We start from the raw sequence: 17741 nt of genomic DNA, 5'->3' as shown, positions 1-17741 counted from the left end.
AAACTTTAAGGATGTTAATACTTTGGAGAGGGTGCAGGGATTTATTCAGATGTAACCATGGAAGCTTAGTAATTTGGGGCAGACTAGAAACAAGAGGTTGTTTTTCTTAAGCGCATAGATTTAATAGAGGTACTCATAATCATGATGGGTTTTGATGGGGTAAATAAAGAGAAACAGGGCAGCATGGTGGACAGTGGGTTAGCCCTGCAGCCTCACAGCACCGAGGTCCCAGGTTCGATCCCGGCTCTGGGTCACTGTCCGTGTGGAGTTTGCACATTCTCCCCGTGTTTGCATGGGTTTCGCCCCCACAACACATGTGCAGGCTAGGTGGATTGGCCACGCTAAATTGCCCCTTAATTGGAAAAAATGAATTGCGTACTCTAAATTTATTTTTAAAAAATAAAGAGAAACAGCAGCAGAAAGATTGATGACCAGAGAACCTAGATTTAACCTTAAAAAGTAAATTTTAAAAAACATCACGCGTCATCTAGAATGCACCTCCCGAAAGAGCAGAGACATTCAATAAATGAAATTTGATAAATATTTGAAAGTGAAAAAAATTGGAGGGCGATGAAGAGTAGGGAAATTGCACTGAGTAATTCTACAGAGCTGACACAAGCACAGAGCCAGATGACCTCCTTCTGTACTGCTGCAACATTTTATAATTCTATGTTCCCCTATAATTACAAATTACTATCTATTTAAGGTGTATAGCCCATATTCACAAGTTCAATGACTTCCAGCTAACTGTGACAACTGGAAGACTTTAGGAATATTGGATTCTAAGTATTGGGAAATTTAAGAATTAAAAGCCTGGGTTAGAGTGTTTGCAGGGCCTGGGTACTTTTAGCAGCCAGCAACCAGAAAGTGAAATTGACAAAGGAATGTGTTTTTCAGTCTGGACTATGGTTTGACTGGGAAAGTCCCTGGAAGAGTTAATGTGCAGCCTGCAGAGAATTTGTGTTTCAGCTGAGGTCATTGCTGGGTGGAGCCAAGTAATGCCGAGAGATATTTTGAAAAGCTTTAGAGACTATTTTTGGAGAAAGGAGTTGAATTCTGATCTGCCCGACGCCGAGTCCATAATTCTCTTACAGTAAGATAGTTATAAAAGAACGATTACGTAAAGCAGAGCAGTCTTGTCTGGTGACAAGGAAAAACTGAAACACACCAGCTCTTTAAAGATATTATGGCAGAATCTGAAGGGTTCTAACAGGAGTCCAAATCTGTTCTGTGATTCAGGTATTACTCTGCCATGCTGATTTGGGAGATAGATTGAGAGCTGCATGTTTCTTTCCTTGTTGTTTAATGGGAAATTGAGGAGTGGCTAAGGGGTAATTGTAAGCTGTTCTTTTCAGGTGTCAAGTTAAAAAGTTTAATATTGTATCCATAATTTTGTTTCAAAAATACCCAAGCCCTATATCATGCAATCACTTCTTTCCATACAGTCTTATAAATAAACTTAAATTTGGGGTTTTGGTCCAGTATTCTAGCCACTCGTAGGTCTGGTCTGGGATCCTCATCAGGGTTTTCAAATACTTCCATACCCTTAACCTCCCTCTGCAATCTTCAATATAAATTTACTCCTGGTTCCCCACTTCCTCTGCTCCTTGCCTATATTCCTCAGCCATAACACCACCTTAATTTTAAAAGTCTGCTAAATTGAACCTTAGGGCACCCCACCCGAACCATAAATTGAAGGAAAATGAACCAAAATGTATGTTCCCAACAACCTGCAAGGTACTTGCAAATGGACAGTACGATTGAAATGTAAGCTGTTAAATTTATACATTCATTGATCAACAAATCTCATCCATCAGATCTTCCCAAAAATATTGTTCACCCTCTCACCCCCACAAAGAAAACAACTTAAAAGTTTATATAATTTATTGATTTACGATGAAACCCAATATACAGAGGTAAATCAGTACAGTAGACGCCATGAGACTAGAAGCAAATTTGCATTGCAGCACATCTGTACTCAATTTCTTGCAAACACTTGGTCCGTTCGTCTAGTCTTCCCTCCATGTTTGAGGGGTGATTTTGCCAACAGGAGAAAGGTTCCATGTGATCCCAGTCTGTGTGGCAACCTACATGCAAATAGAAAAGATATTATAAGAACCAGAAGATAAATTACAACATGTTGCCTAATAAATCAGGCCAAGAATTTGCTATTCAATTTTTACAATGTTTGAAGCAACAGAATTTTATTTGAGGACTCCAGAAGGGAAACTGAATTTAAGTTGCCGAATGTCCACAAACTCCACGGCTAAAATTGAAAAATTCACCCAAATAATTACCGTAAATTAATGGCTTTTGCAATTTGGCCCCATTCAGCCAAAAGTGTTTATTTTAAAGGTCAAGAAAGCATCCCAAGAATGATTAGAAGGGCGACAGTGGCGCAGTGGTTAGCATTGCTGCCTAAGGCACTGAGGACCTGGGTTCGATCCCAGCCCCGGGTCACGGTCTGTGTGGAGTTTACACATTCTCCCAGTGTCTGCGACAACTCACACAACCCAAAGATGTGCACGTTAGGTAGATTGGCCACACTAAATTGCCCCTTAATTGGGTTCTCTTAAATTTTTGAAACAAGGGATGACAGGGGATAGGCAATGGCAAACATTCAAGAGTAACAATTGTTTATTCCTGTCTGGCACAAAAGCAAAATGTGAAAGGTAGCCAAACCATGGTTTACAAAGGAAATTAGAGATACTATTAGATCCAAGGAAGAGACATACAAACTGAACAAAAAAAAGAGACCCGAGGATTAGGTACAGTTTAGAATTAAACTAAAAAGAGGTCCAATGGCTGACCAACAGAATACATACTGGTTCTGTCTTCACAAAGGAACACACAAATTACATAACAGAAATGTTGGGGTAAACAGAATTTAGAGATGGGGAAGAACTGAAAGAAATCAGTATTAGCAGGGAAATGGTGTTGGGGAAATTGATGGGATTGAAGGCCAATAAATAGGTTTCTGCTCGGCGATTCTGCGTTGTCGCGGGTCCTGAAGGCCGCCTTGGAGAACGCTTACCCGGAGATCAGAGGCTGAATGCCCTTGACTGCTGAAGTGTTCCCCGACTGGAAGGGAACATTCCTGCCTGGTGATGGTGTCACCAGGCAGGAATGTTCCCTTCCAGTCGGGGAACACTTCAGCAGTCAAGGGCATTCAGCCTCTGATCTCCGGGTAAGCGTTCTCCAAGGCGGCCTTCAGGACCCGCGACAACGCAGAATCGCCGAGCAGAAACTTATAGCCAAGTTCCGCACACATGAGTGCGGCCTCAACCGGGACCTGGGATTCATGTCACATTACATTCATCCCCCACCATCTGGCCTGCGAAATCCTACCAACTGTCCTGGCTTGAGACAATTCACACCTCTTTAACCTGGGGTTACCCCATCTCTGGATCTGTAAAGATTTAATCACCTGCTAATGCTCGCATTCCTAGCATTGTTTGGCATCTTTGAATTTGTCTCTATATGTGTTTCTGGAACAGACCTCTTCGTTCACCTGAGGAAGGAGCAGCGCTCCGAAAGCTAGTGACATCGAAACAAACCTGTTGGGACTTTAACCTGGTGTTGTAAGACTTCGTACTGTACATATTGGAGGGCAGCTAACGTAACCCTACTAAAAATGAGAAGCGTGAAAACAGGGAATTATAGACCAGTCTGCCTGACATCAGTAGTGGGGAAAATTCTAGTGTCCATTGTTTTATAGCAGAGCACTTGGAAAACCATTGCAGAATCGGACAGTCAGTATGGATTTAAGAAAGGGAAATCATGCTTGACAAATCCACTGGAATTCTTTGAGGATGTAACGAATAGTGTTGATGAGGTGGAGCCAAAAGGATGTGGCTTATTTGAACTTTAAAAAGCTTTTGACAAAATTCCACGTAAGAAATTAGCATGTAAAATTAAAGCACATGGAATTGGGAGTAGTGTATTGAGATGGTAGAAAACTGGCTGGCAGACAGAAAGATCACCAATAAACGGATTATTTTCCCTTGAATGGCAGGCAGTGACCAGTGAAGTATCGCATGGATCAGTATACATTAATGTTTTAGATGAGGGAACTAAATGCAGACACGGAGAGAACATGCAGACTCCACACAGACAGTGAGCCAGCAGGGAATCGAACCTGGGACCCTGGTGCTCTGAAGCCACAGTGCTAACCACTATGCTACCGTGCTGCCCTATCAAGCACTTCAAGAATTGGAGGACATCGAACATTGGGAAGGGGGGGGGTTGGAATGCATAGGTTATTGGCGATTATGTACGGGATGATTGTGGATTCTGGATTCATTTTCTCTTTTGTTCTGTATTTGTATTTAAAATGTTGGGGGTTGTTTGGGGGGGGGGGGGTGGCTAGGATAAGGGGAGTGTTGGCCAGGGGATTGCCATTGTATTCGTTATTGTTGAGTATCTGTTGGTGGGTGTATATTTGATGAAAATGTGAAAAAGGAGATTTTTTTTTTTTTTTTAAACGTTAAAAATTTTTTATACAAGTTCCCTGTAAGCTCTGTACATCTGGGTTAGATGCCTGCCAAAGCAAACACGGTGTTAAAAAAAAAACTGGGTTGTTGCCGAGTAATAGAGGAGCCACAGGGAACAGAAAGCAGTTTGCCTCAGTTGATAGAATGTAACCTAGGAGTTAGAGAGTAGGAGAGACTGCAGAGAGCAGATCCCAAACTAAAGAATGGAAAGGTCCCATAAACCAGGGAACAGGACAGAAGTTTCAGGAAGACTGAAATCAAGGAACAAAAGAACAGTAATCTGGGGGGAAATGTTCTGCAGTAAGGTTACATGAAGAGAGAGGCTCCATGTTAAAAAGAGGGCTGCAAGGTGCAGTCCTGGGGATGAAGGCTTGCAGGAAGCCAGAGATCCAATGAGATCCAAAGGTTGTAGACACCTTAATATGACCCATATTCTGTTGGCACAATTGGGTATCTGACAGATTGTGTGGAAAGGATGCTCCAAGGCAGAGGAATGCCAGAAGGAGAGGCCAAAATCTTGGAAATGGATCCTTGGTGAAGACATCCAAGAGAAAGCATTATTTTAAATTTGCAAGGAGAGTTCTTAGAGTGGAAATTGGAAACCCTCTTGTGAAAGGCAGAGAACCAACGAGACTAGGCTTTCAGAATGGGGGGGGGGGGGGGGCAAAATTCATGTTATTTTGGGTGCCATCTGTCACTGTGGTGTCTGACCTATAGATAGATTTTGCAATTTGTGTACAAACGTATATTTTGGGTGAAGGAATATTTAAAATAGTCAATCTTTGCTGGTTTAAACAATGTTTCATTCTTTTGTTAAAAGCTGACTTATGTGACTGTTCAGTAGCTGCCTTCCACATGTCAAACGGGTTCCACCCTGGGATCTACTTGTCCAGCAGTATCAGTTGGGATTGTAACAATGTTAGGAAGAACTTTAAACAAAGGGTAGAGGAAATCTGGAACTCCTGACCAAAAAAAGCTGAGACTATTTCAATCGAAAGTTTTAAAGATTAAAAAGATTTTTGTAGACAAAGGCATCAAAGAATACAGATCTAATGCAGCTCAACCATGATCTATCGGAATGAGAGATCAAGCTCAAGATGCTGAGTGCCCTGATCCTGTTCTTACAAGTCCTCCAACAGACTGATTATGAATTAGTTGAACGTCAAAACCAAATTTCTTTTTGGGAGTTACTGCTGCATATCAATTCAGAATCTTAACTTAAAATTGCTGTGATGCTAACAGATCAGACTTCTGCAACTTAATCTAGTTTGCAGGCTGGACTTTTCCAGCTCAGTTTTAGCAAGGAGGGCAAGGACAAGATTTGAAGACACCTGCAAGAGATGTTGTATAAGTCATGCAGGTGCCCTGCAATGTTTCTCTACTTAAGAAAATAATCAGTATAAGTTACATTTAGAAAATTGTTAAAATTAACATTGAAAGGATAAGTCAGATGATCAAGTGTTATGGGCCAGCATTTTGAGAACCCCAAAGTATATCATGGAGTTCACCTTTTAATAGATTGTGGTATGGGACCTTTTAATAGATTGTGGTATGGGAGCTTTTAATAGATTGTGGTATGGGGTGCACACGGCCCACTCTACAGGTGTGGTACAGCAGAAATGGAAAAGTATTTTTTTTTAAAGCAAAACTATGTTTATTCTATGAACTCAAGTTAACCGTTTTAAAACATAGTGAACATCTTAGCAACCATCAAGTCAAATACAACCCGCAAAGAATACAACACTAAGTAATCCTTAATAACTTCCCAAACAACACCAATAAACACCTTTTAGTAGAAGCACATCAGGTTTACATTTACTGCTGAAAACATTTTTAATTCCAAATTCACCAAATGATCAAGAGATAGTTTTTTCATAGCAGAGAGATCAACAGTACACCTGCTGTGTCTGGCTTCAGCTCCAACACTGAAAATGAAACTAAAACACACCCTGCAGCAAACAGCCTAAAACGAAAGTAAAAAGCTGACAGACAGCCCAGCTCCACCCCACTCTGACATCACTGATAAACACCCATTTCTTAAAGGTACTCTCACATGACACAAGCCACACCATAAAATGCGGCAGGTTGAATAAAAACCATCTTACTGCTATAGATGCCAGGGACACAGATACAATCCCCATGCTGCTGACTTGCTGCAAAGTAGCACCAGGCGGGTCACCAGCTCACAGGAGTGGCAAAGGCCTTGGAGACCATTCTTGACTCAGGTGTCTGATCAAGGGAGTTGATTTTGAAAATGCAGAAAGAGCAAATAAAGGTTGGCATTGCATTTGAAGAAACTTACATAACTCCAGACTCCAATACAGAATGTTAATCCTCCCAAAAGGATAGCATTTCCATACTTGTCATGAAAGTCAGGACTAGTTTTATGATGAGTTTGTCTTGTTGCAATTCGGCGAATGCTCCGACCTAAAATGTAAAAGATTAACAATGAAAATCAGAAATTCTTTTTACTGCAATGATGCACAACTTCCAAGCTTATCCAGAGACCTCACTGTGAACCCTGCAGCCAGTGAGAACATTCATACAAATTGGGAGATATATCCATTGCTTGAATCGATGTTCAACAGCACTGCTGGCAGAATTCGGAATAAATTACCAATCTATTCTATTACAACTGCTAAAGAGGCACCTAATAGCTAAAGAGGCACCTAACAGAAGTCCTTGATCGCTCCAAATAGAAATGAATAGAAAATTCGACATGATACTTTTCAAATCACCAGCCATGTTGTCTCAGGTTCACAGAGCTGCAACAGTCCTATGGCAAGTAGGATGACACACTGCATAAAAGCACAATTGCAAATTGTCCAGTGTACAAAATACCAACTACATTCAGTTTTATGTATCTTTATGGTCAGTATTGGTAATTCTATACAGTTAGTCATTCTGCCAATGGCAGAATAATATAGAAAACAAATTTAAATCCAGTTTGGCTTCATTTTTTACAAGTGCTGAGTCCTGCAAAAGTTATTCAAGAGTAGTCAGCTCATTGTCTGACCACAGAAACACAAAGTGATTACAAATTATCAGTAAAATAAAATGTAAGGCATAACATACTGCCATTAGCAAATCAATACAATTGGACAAACCCCACATTGTGTTGTGTTGGTAATACCACCGTGCCAAATGGGATAGATTCAGAACAGATCTAGCAGCTCAAAACAGGGCATCCATGAGGCACAGTGGGTCATCAGCAGCAGAATTGTATTCAACCACAATCTCGAATCTCATCATATTCCTCATTCTCCCATTACCATCAAGCCAGGGGATCATACCTGGTTCAAAGAAGAGTGTAGGAGGGCATGCTACGAGCAACACAGACATTCCAAAAAATTAGGTGTCAACCTGGTGAAGCTACAACGCAGGACAACTTGCATGCCAAACAGGGGAAGCAACTTGTGAGTGACAAGAGCTTGGAGATCAGATCAATTGGTTGATCAGATCAAAGCTCTGCAGCCCTACCACATACAGCTGTAAATGGTGAAGGACAATTAAACAGGAGAGTCTGCTCCAACAATATCCCCATCCTCAATGATGGAGGCGCCGAGCACATCAATGCAAAGACAAGGTTTAAGCATTTGTAACAAGCTTTAAGCAGAAGTGCCAAGTCACAGCTTACCCTCGGATTTTAGTTTCTCTGCTGTTTGGTCTTTCACACCTTTTATTCTCTCTGGGGACTGCCTAATGGCATTCTTTCCCCTTGGTTTCTGTGGCTATGACTCATCTTTCACTCACCCTACAGTATAAATATCTCCCACTTTCTATGCCTTTCAGCTTTGACAAAGGGTCATCTGGATCCAAAACATTAGCTCTTTTATCTCCTCAGATGCTGCCAGACCTGCTGAGATTTTCCAGCATTTTCTCTTTTGATTTCAGATTCCGGCATCCACAGTAATTTACTTTATCCAATGTTAAGTGGATGATCCATCAGTTTCCTCCCAAGGTTCCCTGCAACACAGATACCAGTCTTCAACCAATTGGATTCACTCCACCTGAAAGCACTGACTACTGCCAAGGCTATATACCCGCCTGACATCATCCCATCAATAAGTTTCACAACTTATGCTCCAGAACTATCCCCACTGCTAGCAAAGCAGTACATCTATAACACTGGCAATGTTTACCCCCTTGTGGAGATGCCAGCGTTGGACTGGGGTGAGCACAGTAAGAAGTCCTACTTACAGTGTTTACACTGGAATGTACCCAGCAATGTGGAAAATTGCCCAGGTATGTCCGGTCCACAAAGAGCATGACAAATCCAATCTGTCCAATCACCGCTCTATCAGTCTCCTCTCAATTATTAACAATGTGATGGAAGGTATTGTTGACAATGTTACAAAGTGGCATTTACATAGCAACAACCAGCTCAGTAATAATTGAGTCATTCGGTTCCTGACCTCAATGCAGCCTTGGTTCAAACATGGATAAAAGATCTGAATTCAAGAGATGGGGTCCGTAAGACTGCCCTTGACATCAAGGCAGTGTTCGACAAAGTTTGGCGTAAAGGAATCCTGACAGAACTGAAATCAATGGGGATCAGGGAGAAAAACCCACCACTAGTTGGAGCCATACCTAGCACAAAGGAAGATGGCTGTTGGATGCCAATTAGTCCCAGGGCACCAGTACCTCAGGATGGTCTTGATGCAGTCACTGTCCATATACAAGGCTTGGACAATAATCCGGTTTGGGTTGGACGAGTAAAGTAAAATAGCACCACACAAGTGCCAAGCGATTACCATCTGCAACATGAGAATATTTAACAATCTCTCCTTGACATTCAAAGGCTTTACCACCTCTGAATCCTCCCCTACCATCATCCTGGGGGTCACCATTGATCAGAAACTTAACTGGACTAGCTGTATAAATACTGTGGCGACAAGAGCAGGCCAGAGGCTGGGAATTCTGTGGCAAGTAACTAACTTCCTGGCTCAAAGCCTGTCCACCATCTACAAGGCACAAGTCAGAAGTTTGATGGAATACCCTCCACTTGCTTGGATGAGTGCAGCTCCAACAACACTAAGCTCGACACAATCCATGACAAAGCAGCTCACTTGATTTAGACATCACATCCACCATTATGCAGTGGTATCACAGACAAGGTGCACTGCAGCAAATCACCAAGACTCCTTCAACAGCACCTTCCAAAGGAATGACTTTCACCTAGCAGGACAAGGGCAGCAGATGCATGGGAATACCACCATCTAAATGTCCCCTTGCAAGCCTCACACCTTCCTGAGTTGGAACTATATTGCCCTTCCTTCAGTCACTGGATCAAATCAAGAAACCCTTTCCCAACAGCACTGCAGGTATGCCTGCACCACATGGATTGCAGTGATTCATGAAAGCAGCACCTTCTCAAAGGCAATTAAGGATGGTCCACAAATGCCGACGTTGCCAGCAATGTCTACATCCCATGAAAGAATAAAAGTTGATACCATTACATTATATGCAGATAATTGCAATCGGTCCTGTCCAATAAGAATAAACAAACAAAATAATCTTTAAAATTACACAATACATGACATTGGCTTCATAATAAAACATTTAAAATCCCATTTTAAAGATAACTCAATTGTTTTGGGCTAAAGCATATCAGGCAGCATCTGTGAAGACGGAAACAAAGTTTCACGTTTAAGACTCTAATAAATAACACTGCAACTCAGTTACAGTAATGATAGTAAATGGGCCTATCCTGGTTTTAGCAGGTATGACAGCTTCTGTGGAGAAAAGGGAGCTAGCGTTTCGAGCCTGGGTGACTTTATGCAGCTTTGACAAAGAGTCATCCAGACTCAAAACGTTAGCTCCCTTTTCTCTCCACAGATGCTGTCAGACCTGCTGATTGCCCAGTATTTTATGTTTCCAGAATACCGATTCTGTAATACAGATGTATTTCCTCCCTGTCAAAAGTTGTTTTAATCAGAGGGCCATATCTTCCCCTCTCGTGCTTCCTCGTTCTCGATTGCTGGCGATGGCTCGTTTAAAAGGTCCGGCCGTTACAGAAAACCCTTACAAAGTACGCAACAGCTAACGCCTGACGAGAAGTTGGCCCCGAAACCCCCCTCCTACCGCAGCAAGCAGACATTTACCGGACAGGGAGAGCAGGTTCTTGGTCAAAGGCACCATCTCTGCCGTGCGCCCGTTTACCCTTCAGCAAAACAAAATGGCGCCCGCCAGCACCGCGCATGCGCTAACCGCCCGCCTTTTAACGTTGGCGGTTTTGTCGGGAAAATGTATTACTTTTTCTAATCACGGTTTTTTTATTTTTAAAAAGATTGCAATACAATAACGCGGAACATTACATCCATAGAATTTTAGTGGGGGGAAAAATAAAGAGCCAGGCATTCACATCTCCAACGGGCAAAACTACAGATCCCAGAACTCCAAAGCGGCATATTTGCCCCCTCAAAATGTTTAACATTTTCTGCCCCCAGCACATTTTCCAAATTACAGCGGGATACCCCCAATAAGATTGATATCAAATGTCGGTATTCAAGAGGTCCGTTTGATGTGCTTGATTTTGAATTAAAAGTGAAGGTGCATCCGCAGTCTGTTTTAATTGATGGACAGACGACTGCGACCAGCAGGAAAGAACAATTCCAGATATAAAAAAAGAACGCAAAACAAATGGACGAAATGCTCGGTGACACTAACTACTTCGTCAGTTTATCAAGCCATATGGCGCCGCTTAAACTATGGGTGTCAGGATGGCCGAGTGGTCTAAGGCGCCAGACTCAAGGAGTAAAGTCCTTCCGCGATAAGCTGGGCATTCTGGTCTCCAACTGGAGGCGTGGGTTCGAATCCCACTTCTGACACATATTTTTAATAAATTTCCACTGCACCTAAATTACATTTATTTTAAAAATACGTACCTACATCACATTTTTTACAAAAATAAGCAACACACAATTAATATTTTCAAAAACATATTATAAAGTTGTGCAGGTGAGGTGGATTGGCCATGCTAACATTTCACTTTAGTGTCCAAAAATGTGCAGTTAGGTGGGGTTACAGGGATAAGGCAGGAGAGTGGACCGAGGTAGGGTGCTCTTTCAGAGGGTCGGTGCAAACTCATTGGACCAAATGGCCTCCTTCTGCACCATAGATATTCTATATATGGTCTATATATATATATTCTATGTATGCTCCGTCAGTGTACCCGAGCAGGCGCCAGAGTGTGGCCACTAGGATATTTTCACAGTTACATCATTGCAATGTTCATGTAAACCTACTTGTGACAATAATAAAGATTATTATTATTAAGTGTTTTAAGGCTATCCTTAACCGAATTTGCTGAGTTGAGCAGCTAGTTTCACTTACAAAGAACCAGCTCAGTAAAGCAATGTAAGGAAGTTTGCTTTAAATTATAATGTTAAGCGAATGGAGGAGACACTTGGGAATGCAAATACTCATACCTTTAAAATCAGGTACAGAAGTTTGAAAAGATAAAACAAGGAAACTTCCAGGTTTATATATAGGGCAATTGAAGACAAAGCAATAAAATGACATTGAATGTTGTGTATGTGAAACATTATAGCTGGATTATTTTATACTGGTCTGGGCACCTCGCAATAGAAAGGGCAAAAACAAAGCTTGATTCATTGAAACATAGACAGTAAGGGAGTTTCGGTTGAGATTTCAAATTTATAAAATGTTTCGAGAGAGTAATTAATAATAAAAAAGGTTTTCCCACTGATATGCAAATTGGCAATAAAATTGGTAACACATGAGGATAAAGTGAGGCTAAAAGTGGCAAAGGTTAATGGGAAACTAGAGGATTGGGAAATCTTTAAAGGTCAACTGAAAGCCAAGAAAAAAGCTATAAAGAAAAGTAAGATAGATTATCAGAGTAAACTAGCTCAGAATATAAAAACAGATAGCAAATATGTAAAACGTAAAAGAGTCCTTTAGAGGATGAGAAAGGGGATTTAATAATGGGAAATGAGGAAATGGCCAAGGCATTGAACAGGTATTTTGTGTCGGTCTTTACAGTGGAAGACACAAATTACATGCCGATAATTGATGGCAAGGAGGCTATGGCAGGTGAGGACCTAGAAACGATCATTATCACTAAGGAGGTAGTGTTGGGCAAGCTCATGTGGCTAAAGGTAGACAGTCCTGATGGAATGATTTGATTTGATTTATTGTCACATGTACCGAAGTACAGTGAAAAGTATTTTTCTGCGGCCAAGGAGTGTACACAGTACATACATAGTGGACGCAATACATACATACATGCACGAAAGAGAAAATGCTGGAAAATCTCAGCAGGTCTGGCAGCATCTGTAGGGAGAGAAAAGAGCTAACGTTTCGAGTCCAATGACTCTTTGTCAAAGCTAACAGACAGAGAAAGTGGGAAATATTTAAACTGTGGAGTGAGAATGAAAGATGAGCCATAGCCACAGAAACCCAGGGAAACCGGGTGCTAATCGCCACAGAAACCAAGGGTAAACAGTCCCCAGAGAGAACAAAAGATGTGAAAGGTCAAACAGCAGGGAAACTAACATCAGAGGATGAACTGTAGATGTGGGGGGAGGTGAAGGGGGAAGTAAAGAGAAGAAAGGTGAAGGAAAGGTGGATAAGATTGGGGGGGGGGAAATTAAATATATATTAAGAAAGAAAGAAATGGTAAAAGACAGTTAAAATGAAATGAAAACAAATGGTCGAGGTGGGGTAGAGCTGATCATCTGAAGTTGTTGAATTTGATGTTCAGGCCGAAGGCTGTAGCGTGCCTAACCGGAAGATGAGATGTTGTTCCTCCAGTTTGCGTTGAGCTTCACTGGAACATTGCAGCAGGCCAAGAACAGACATGTGGGCATGGTAGCAGAGTCTTTTGTTAAAATGGCAAGCAACAGGAAGGTCGGGTTCCTGCGCACAGACCGAAGATGCTCAGCAGAGCGATCATCCAGTCTGCGTTTGGTCTCTCCAATATAGAAGAGATCACATTGGGAGCAGCGAATACAGTAGACCAAATTGGAAGAGATGCAAGTGAAATGCTGCTTAACCTGGAATGAGTTTTTTGGGCCTGGTATGTTAAGCATGGAAGAGGTAAAGGGGCAGGTGTTACACCTTCTGCAATTGCATGGGAAGGTGCCATGGATGATGGGAGAGGTACTGGGTATGCTGGAGGCGTGGACTAGATTGTCTCAGAGGGAATGGTCTCTGCGGAATGCTGATAGAGGGAGTTAAGGGAAGATGTGTTTGGTGGTAGCATCACCTGGAGTTGGCGAAAATGGCGGAGGATATTCGGAGGCTGGTGGGATGAAATGTGAGAACGAGGGGGACTCCATCCTTGTTCTGGGAGGGAGTGGAGGGGGTGAGGGTAGTGGCGCAGGAGATGGACCGCACACTGTTGAGGGACCTGTCCACAACTGTAGGTGGGATTTTCCAGCATTTTCTCTTTCGTTTCAGATTCCAGCATCCGCAGTAATTTGCTTTTATCCAGTGTTTAATTCACTGCCACCTCTCTTCCAGGAATGCCTACCCTGAAGTACCCTGAAGAAGTACTGCTCCATAAGTCCCTCCCCCACTATCCAACTTCACTGCTTTCCATTTCTCTCTTAGTGTTGGACAAGGTATTTACCAAGACTCACTTCCAAAGCCATATATCCTTCCTCAGTGACTGTCTTCATCTCCGACTTACCCCACGGGGATTTCAACTCAAATTCCACCCTGAATGTAACCTCCAGGATTACAGGTACCTCCAGGATGTACAACATTCTTCCAACTGCTGCTCTCGCCGCATCCTGAAAGCCACACTCAGTGCCATGCGCTGCCACATGAAGACACTCAACATCTCTCTCCAGCAGCACCGTCTTACTCTCTCTCAAAGCTGTCCCTGCCCCAGTTTCATTTCATCCTTCGCATCATTCGATGCCTTAACAAGAATCTTTTCCTGTTACTTACAGATGTTAAGGAACGCAAGCTTCAACAACTCATCAACACCACAGCCCATCCTAGGCCCTCCACCAGTCCCAATCCCTCGTACCCCATTTCTCCCAATATCAACACCACAGCCCATCCTAGGCCCTCCACCAGTCCCAATCCCTCGTACCCCATTTCTCCCAGTATCAATACCACAACCCATCCTAGGCCCTCCACCAGTCCCAAACCCTCATACCCTATTTCTCCCAGTATCAACACAACTGCCCATCCCAGGCCCTCCACCAGTCCCAATAACTCGTATCCCATTTCTCCCAGCCCCAGCCCTTCCGTGTGTTCACCATACCCTCCGACCTTCCCCTCTCTGTGGCTGAGCGTGTTGTTCTCAGCAAAGGACTCAGCTTTGTACTCTTACGTCCCCACCTCAATGAATTCCGTGCTCGGCATGATGTTGAACTTTTCTTTCGTCGCCTTCGTCTCCGTGCCCACTTCTTTGGGCAAGAATCCTCCCCCCGTTCCACTGATCCTTTCATGTGCCTCCAACATTCTGCTTCCAAGTGGACCCCCCCGCAGGGACAATTACCTGCCCTTGATCTTTTCATTGAGAACTGTCGACGGGACATTGGCTGTATTAATTTTTCTGCCTCCCTCACCTATTCAAACCTCTCTCCTTCCGAACTTTCTGCTCTTCACTCCGTCAGGTCTAACCCCGACTTTGTCATCAAACCTGCCGACAAAGGGGGTGCTGTTGTTGTCTGGCGCACTGACCTCTACCTCGCAGAGGCTGAGTGCCAACTCTCAGATACTTCCTCTTACCTCCCCCCGGACCATGACCAGACCACTGAACATCAAGCCATTATCTCCAACACCGTTAGCAACCTCATTTCCTCCGGATGCCTTCGCCCTACGGCTTCCAACCTCATAGTCTCCCAACCCCGGACAGCCCGCTTTTACCTACTTCCCAAAATCCACAACTGCGGACTGTCCCGGCAGGCCCATTGTGTCAGCATGCCCTTGCCCCATCGAACTTATTTCCTCTTATCTTGACTCCATCCTCACTCCTCTGGTCCATTCCCTCCGCACCTACATCCGGGATTCCTCTGATGCCCTGAGCCATATTGACAGCTTCCTGTTCGCGGGCCCTAACCGCATTCTATTCACCATGGATGTGCAATCCCTCTACACCTCCATCCCACACCAGGATGGCCTGAGAACACTTCGCTTCTTTCTAGAAAAAAGGCCCAGACAATTCTCATCCACCACCACTCTCCTCCCCCTGGCTGAACTCGTTCTATCTCTCAACAACGTCTCTGTTAACTCATCTCACTCTCCAAATCAAAGGTGTAGCAATGGGTACCCGCATGGGTCCTAGCTATGCTTGCCTTTTTAGGGGTATGTGGAACATTCCTTGTTCCAGGCCTATCGGGGCCCCCTCCCACAACTCCTTTACCGATACATTGATATTTTGGTGCCACGTCATGCTCTCGCCCAGACCTGGAAAAATTCATCAACTTCGCTTCCAGTTTCCACCCCTCCGTCACTTTGACCTGGTCCATCTCAGACCCTTCCCTTCCCTTCCTTGATCTCTCTGTCTCCATTTCCGGCAATAGACTATCCACTAATATCCAATACAAGCCCACTGACTCCCACAGCTATCTGGACTACAGCTCTTGTCACCTTACACCCTGTAAGGACTCCATCCCTGTCTCTCAACTCCTTCACCTCCGTCGCATTTGTTCTGATGATGCCACTTTCCAAAATGGTGCTTTGAAAATGTGTTCCTTCTTCCTCAACCGTGATTTCCCACCTACAGTTGTGGACAAGGCCCTCAACAGTGTGCGGTCCATCTCCCGTGCCACTACCCTCGCCCCCACCACTCCCTCCAAGAACAAGGATAGAGTCCCCCTCATTCTCACATTTCATCCCACCAGCCTCCGTAATCCTCCGGCATTTTCACCAACTCCAGCGTGATGCTACCACCAAACACATCTTCCCTTCACTCCCTCTATCAGCATTCCGCAGGGACCGTTCCCTCCGAGACAATCTAGTCCACACCTCCACCATACCCAGTACCTCTCCCATCATCCATGGCACCTTCCCATGCAATTGCAGAAGGTGTAACACCTGCCCCTTTGCCTCTTCCATGCTTAACATCCCAGGCCCAAAACACTAATTCCAGGTTAAGCAGCATTTCACTTGCATCTCTTCCAATTTGGTCCACTGCATTCGCTGCTCCCAATGTGGTCTCCTCTATATCGGCGAGACCAAACGCAGACTGGGTGTTCGCTTTGCTGAGCATCTTCGGTCTGTGCGCAGGAACCCGACCTTCCAGTTGCTTGCTATTTTAACAAAAGACTCTGCTACCATGCCCACATGTCTGTTCTTGGCCTGCTGCAATGTTCCAGTGAAGCTCAACGTAAACTGGAGGAACAACGTCTCATCTTACGGTTAGGCACACTACAGCCTTCCGGCCTGAACATCAAATTCAACAACTTCAGATGATCAGCTCTACCCCACCTCGACCATTTGTTTTCATTTCATTTTAACTGTCTTTTACCATTTCTTTCTTTCTTAATATATATTTAATTCCCCCCCCCCCAATCTTATCCACCTTTCCTTCACCTTTCTCCTCTTTGCTTCCCCCTTCCCCTCCCCCACATCTACTGTTCATCCTCTGATGTTAGTTTCCCTGCTGTTTGACCTTTCACATCTTTTGTCCTCTCTGGGGACTGCGATTAGCACTCTTTCCCCTTGGTTTCTGTGGCGATTAGCACCCGGTTTCCCTGGGTTTCTGTGGCTATGACTCATCTTTCATTCTCACTCCACAGTATAAATATTTCCCACTTTCTCTGTCTGTTAGCTTTGACAAAGAGTCATCAGACTCGAAACGTTAGCTCTTTTCTCTCCTTACAGATGCTGCCAGACCTGCTGAGATTTTTCAGCATTTTCTCTTTCATTTCAGATTCGAGCATCCGCAGTAATTTGCTTTTTATTACATACATACATGCACCCTAGGGTACTAAAAGAGATGGCAGGGAAATAGCAAATGCGCTTGTGATAATTTACCAAAATTTGCTGGACTCTAGGGCGGTTCCGGCAGATTGGAAAACAGAAAATGTGACGCCACTGTTTAAAAAGGGAGGTAGACAAAAGGCGAGTAACTGTAGGCTGGTCAGCTTAACTTCTGCAGTGGGGTAAATGCTTGAATCTATCATCAAGGAAGAAATATCGAGACATCTGGATAGAAATTGTCCCATTGGGCAGACGCAGCATGAGTTCATGAAAGGCAGATCATGTTTAGCTAATTTATTGGAATTCTTTGAGGACATTACAAGCGCGGTGGACAATGGG

General features: G+C 43.6%; 1 protein-coding gene and 1 non-coding gene across 2 annotated transcripts; one reads left to right on the top strand and one right to left on the bottom strand.

Moving 5' to 3' along the window:
* Nucleotides 1–1866: 1866 nt before the first annotated feature.
* cox7b (cytochrome c oxidase subunit 7B) lies at nucleotides 1867–10709 on the bottom strand. The gene is made up of 3 exons (XM_072505689.1): nucleotides 10598–10709; nucleotides 6796–6920; nucleotides 1867–2087 (listed from the first exon to the last, which is right to left on the bottom strand). Exons 1-3 carry the CDS (start codon nucleotides 10632–10634, stop codon nucleotides 2010–2012), a joined length of 240 nt encoding a protein of 79 aa, XP_072361790.1. The 5' UTR covers nucleotides 10635–10709; the 3' UTR covers nucleotides 1867–2009.
* Nucleotides 10710–11209: 500 nt separating this feature from the next.
* Nucleotides 11210–11323, top strand: trnal-caa (transfer RNA leucine (anticodon CAA)). Its single transcript has 2 exons — nucleotides 11210–11247; nucleotides 11278–11323. It is a non-coding gene; the product is annotated as a tRNA-Leu (tRNA).
* The last annotated feature ends 6418 nt before the right edge of the window (nucleotides 11324–17741 follow it).

The sequence above is a fragment of the Scyliorhinus torazame genome, chromosome 5 (genome assembly GCF_047496885.1).
Source record: "Scyliorhinus torazame isolate Kashiwa2021f chromosome 5, sScyTor2.1, whole genome shotgun sequence".
Classification (NCBI taxonomy): domain Eukaryota; kingdom Metazoa; phylum Chordata; class Chondrichthyes; order Carcharhiniformes; family Scyliorhinidae; genus Scyliorhinus; species Scyliorhinus torazame.
Note: the sequence above shows the minus strand (reverse complement) of the source record. Positions and strands in the feature narration are given on the sequence as shown.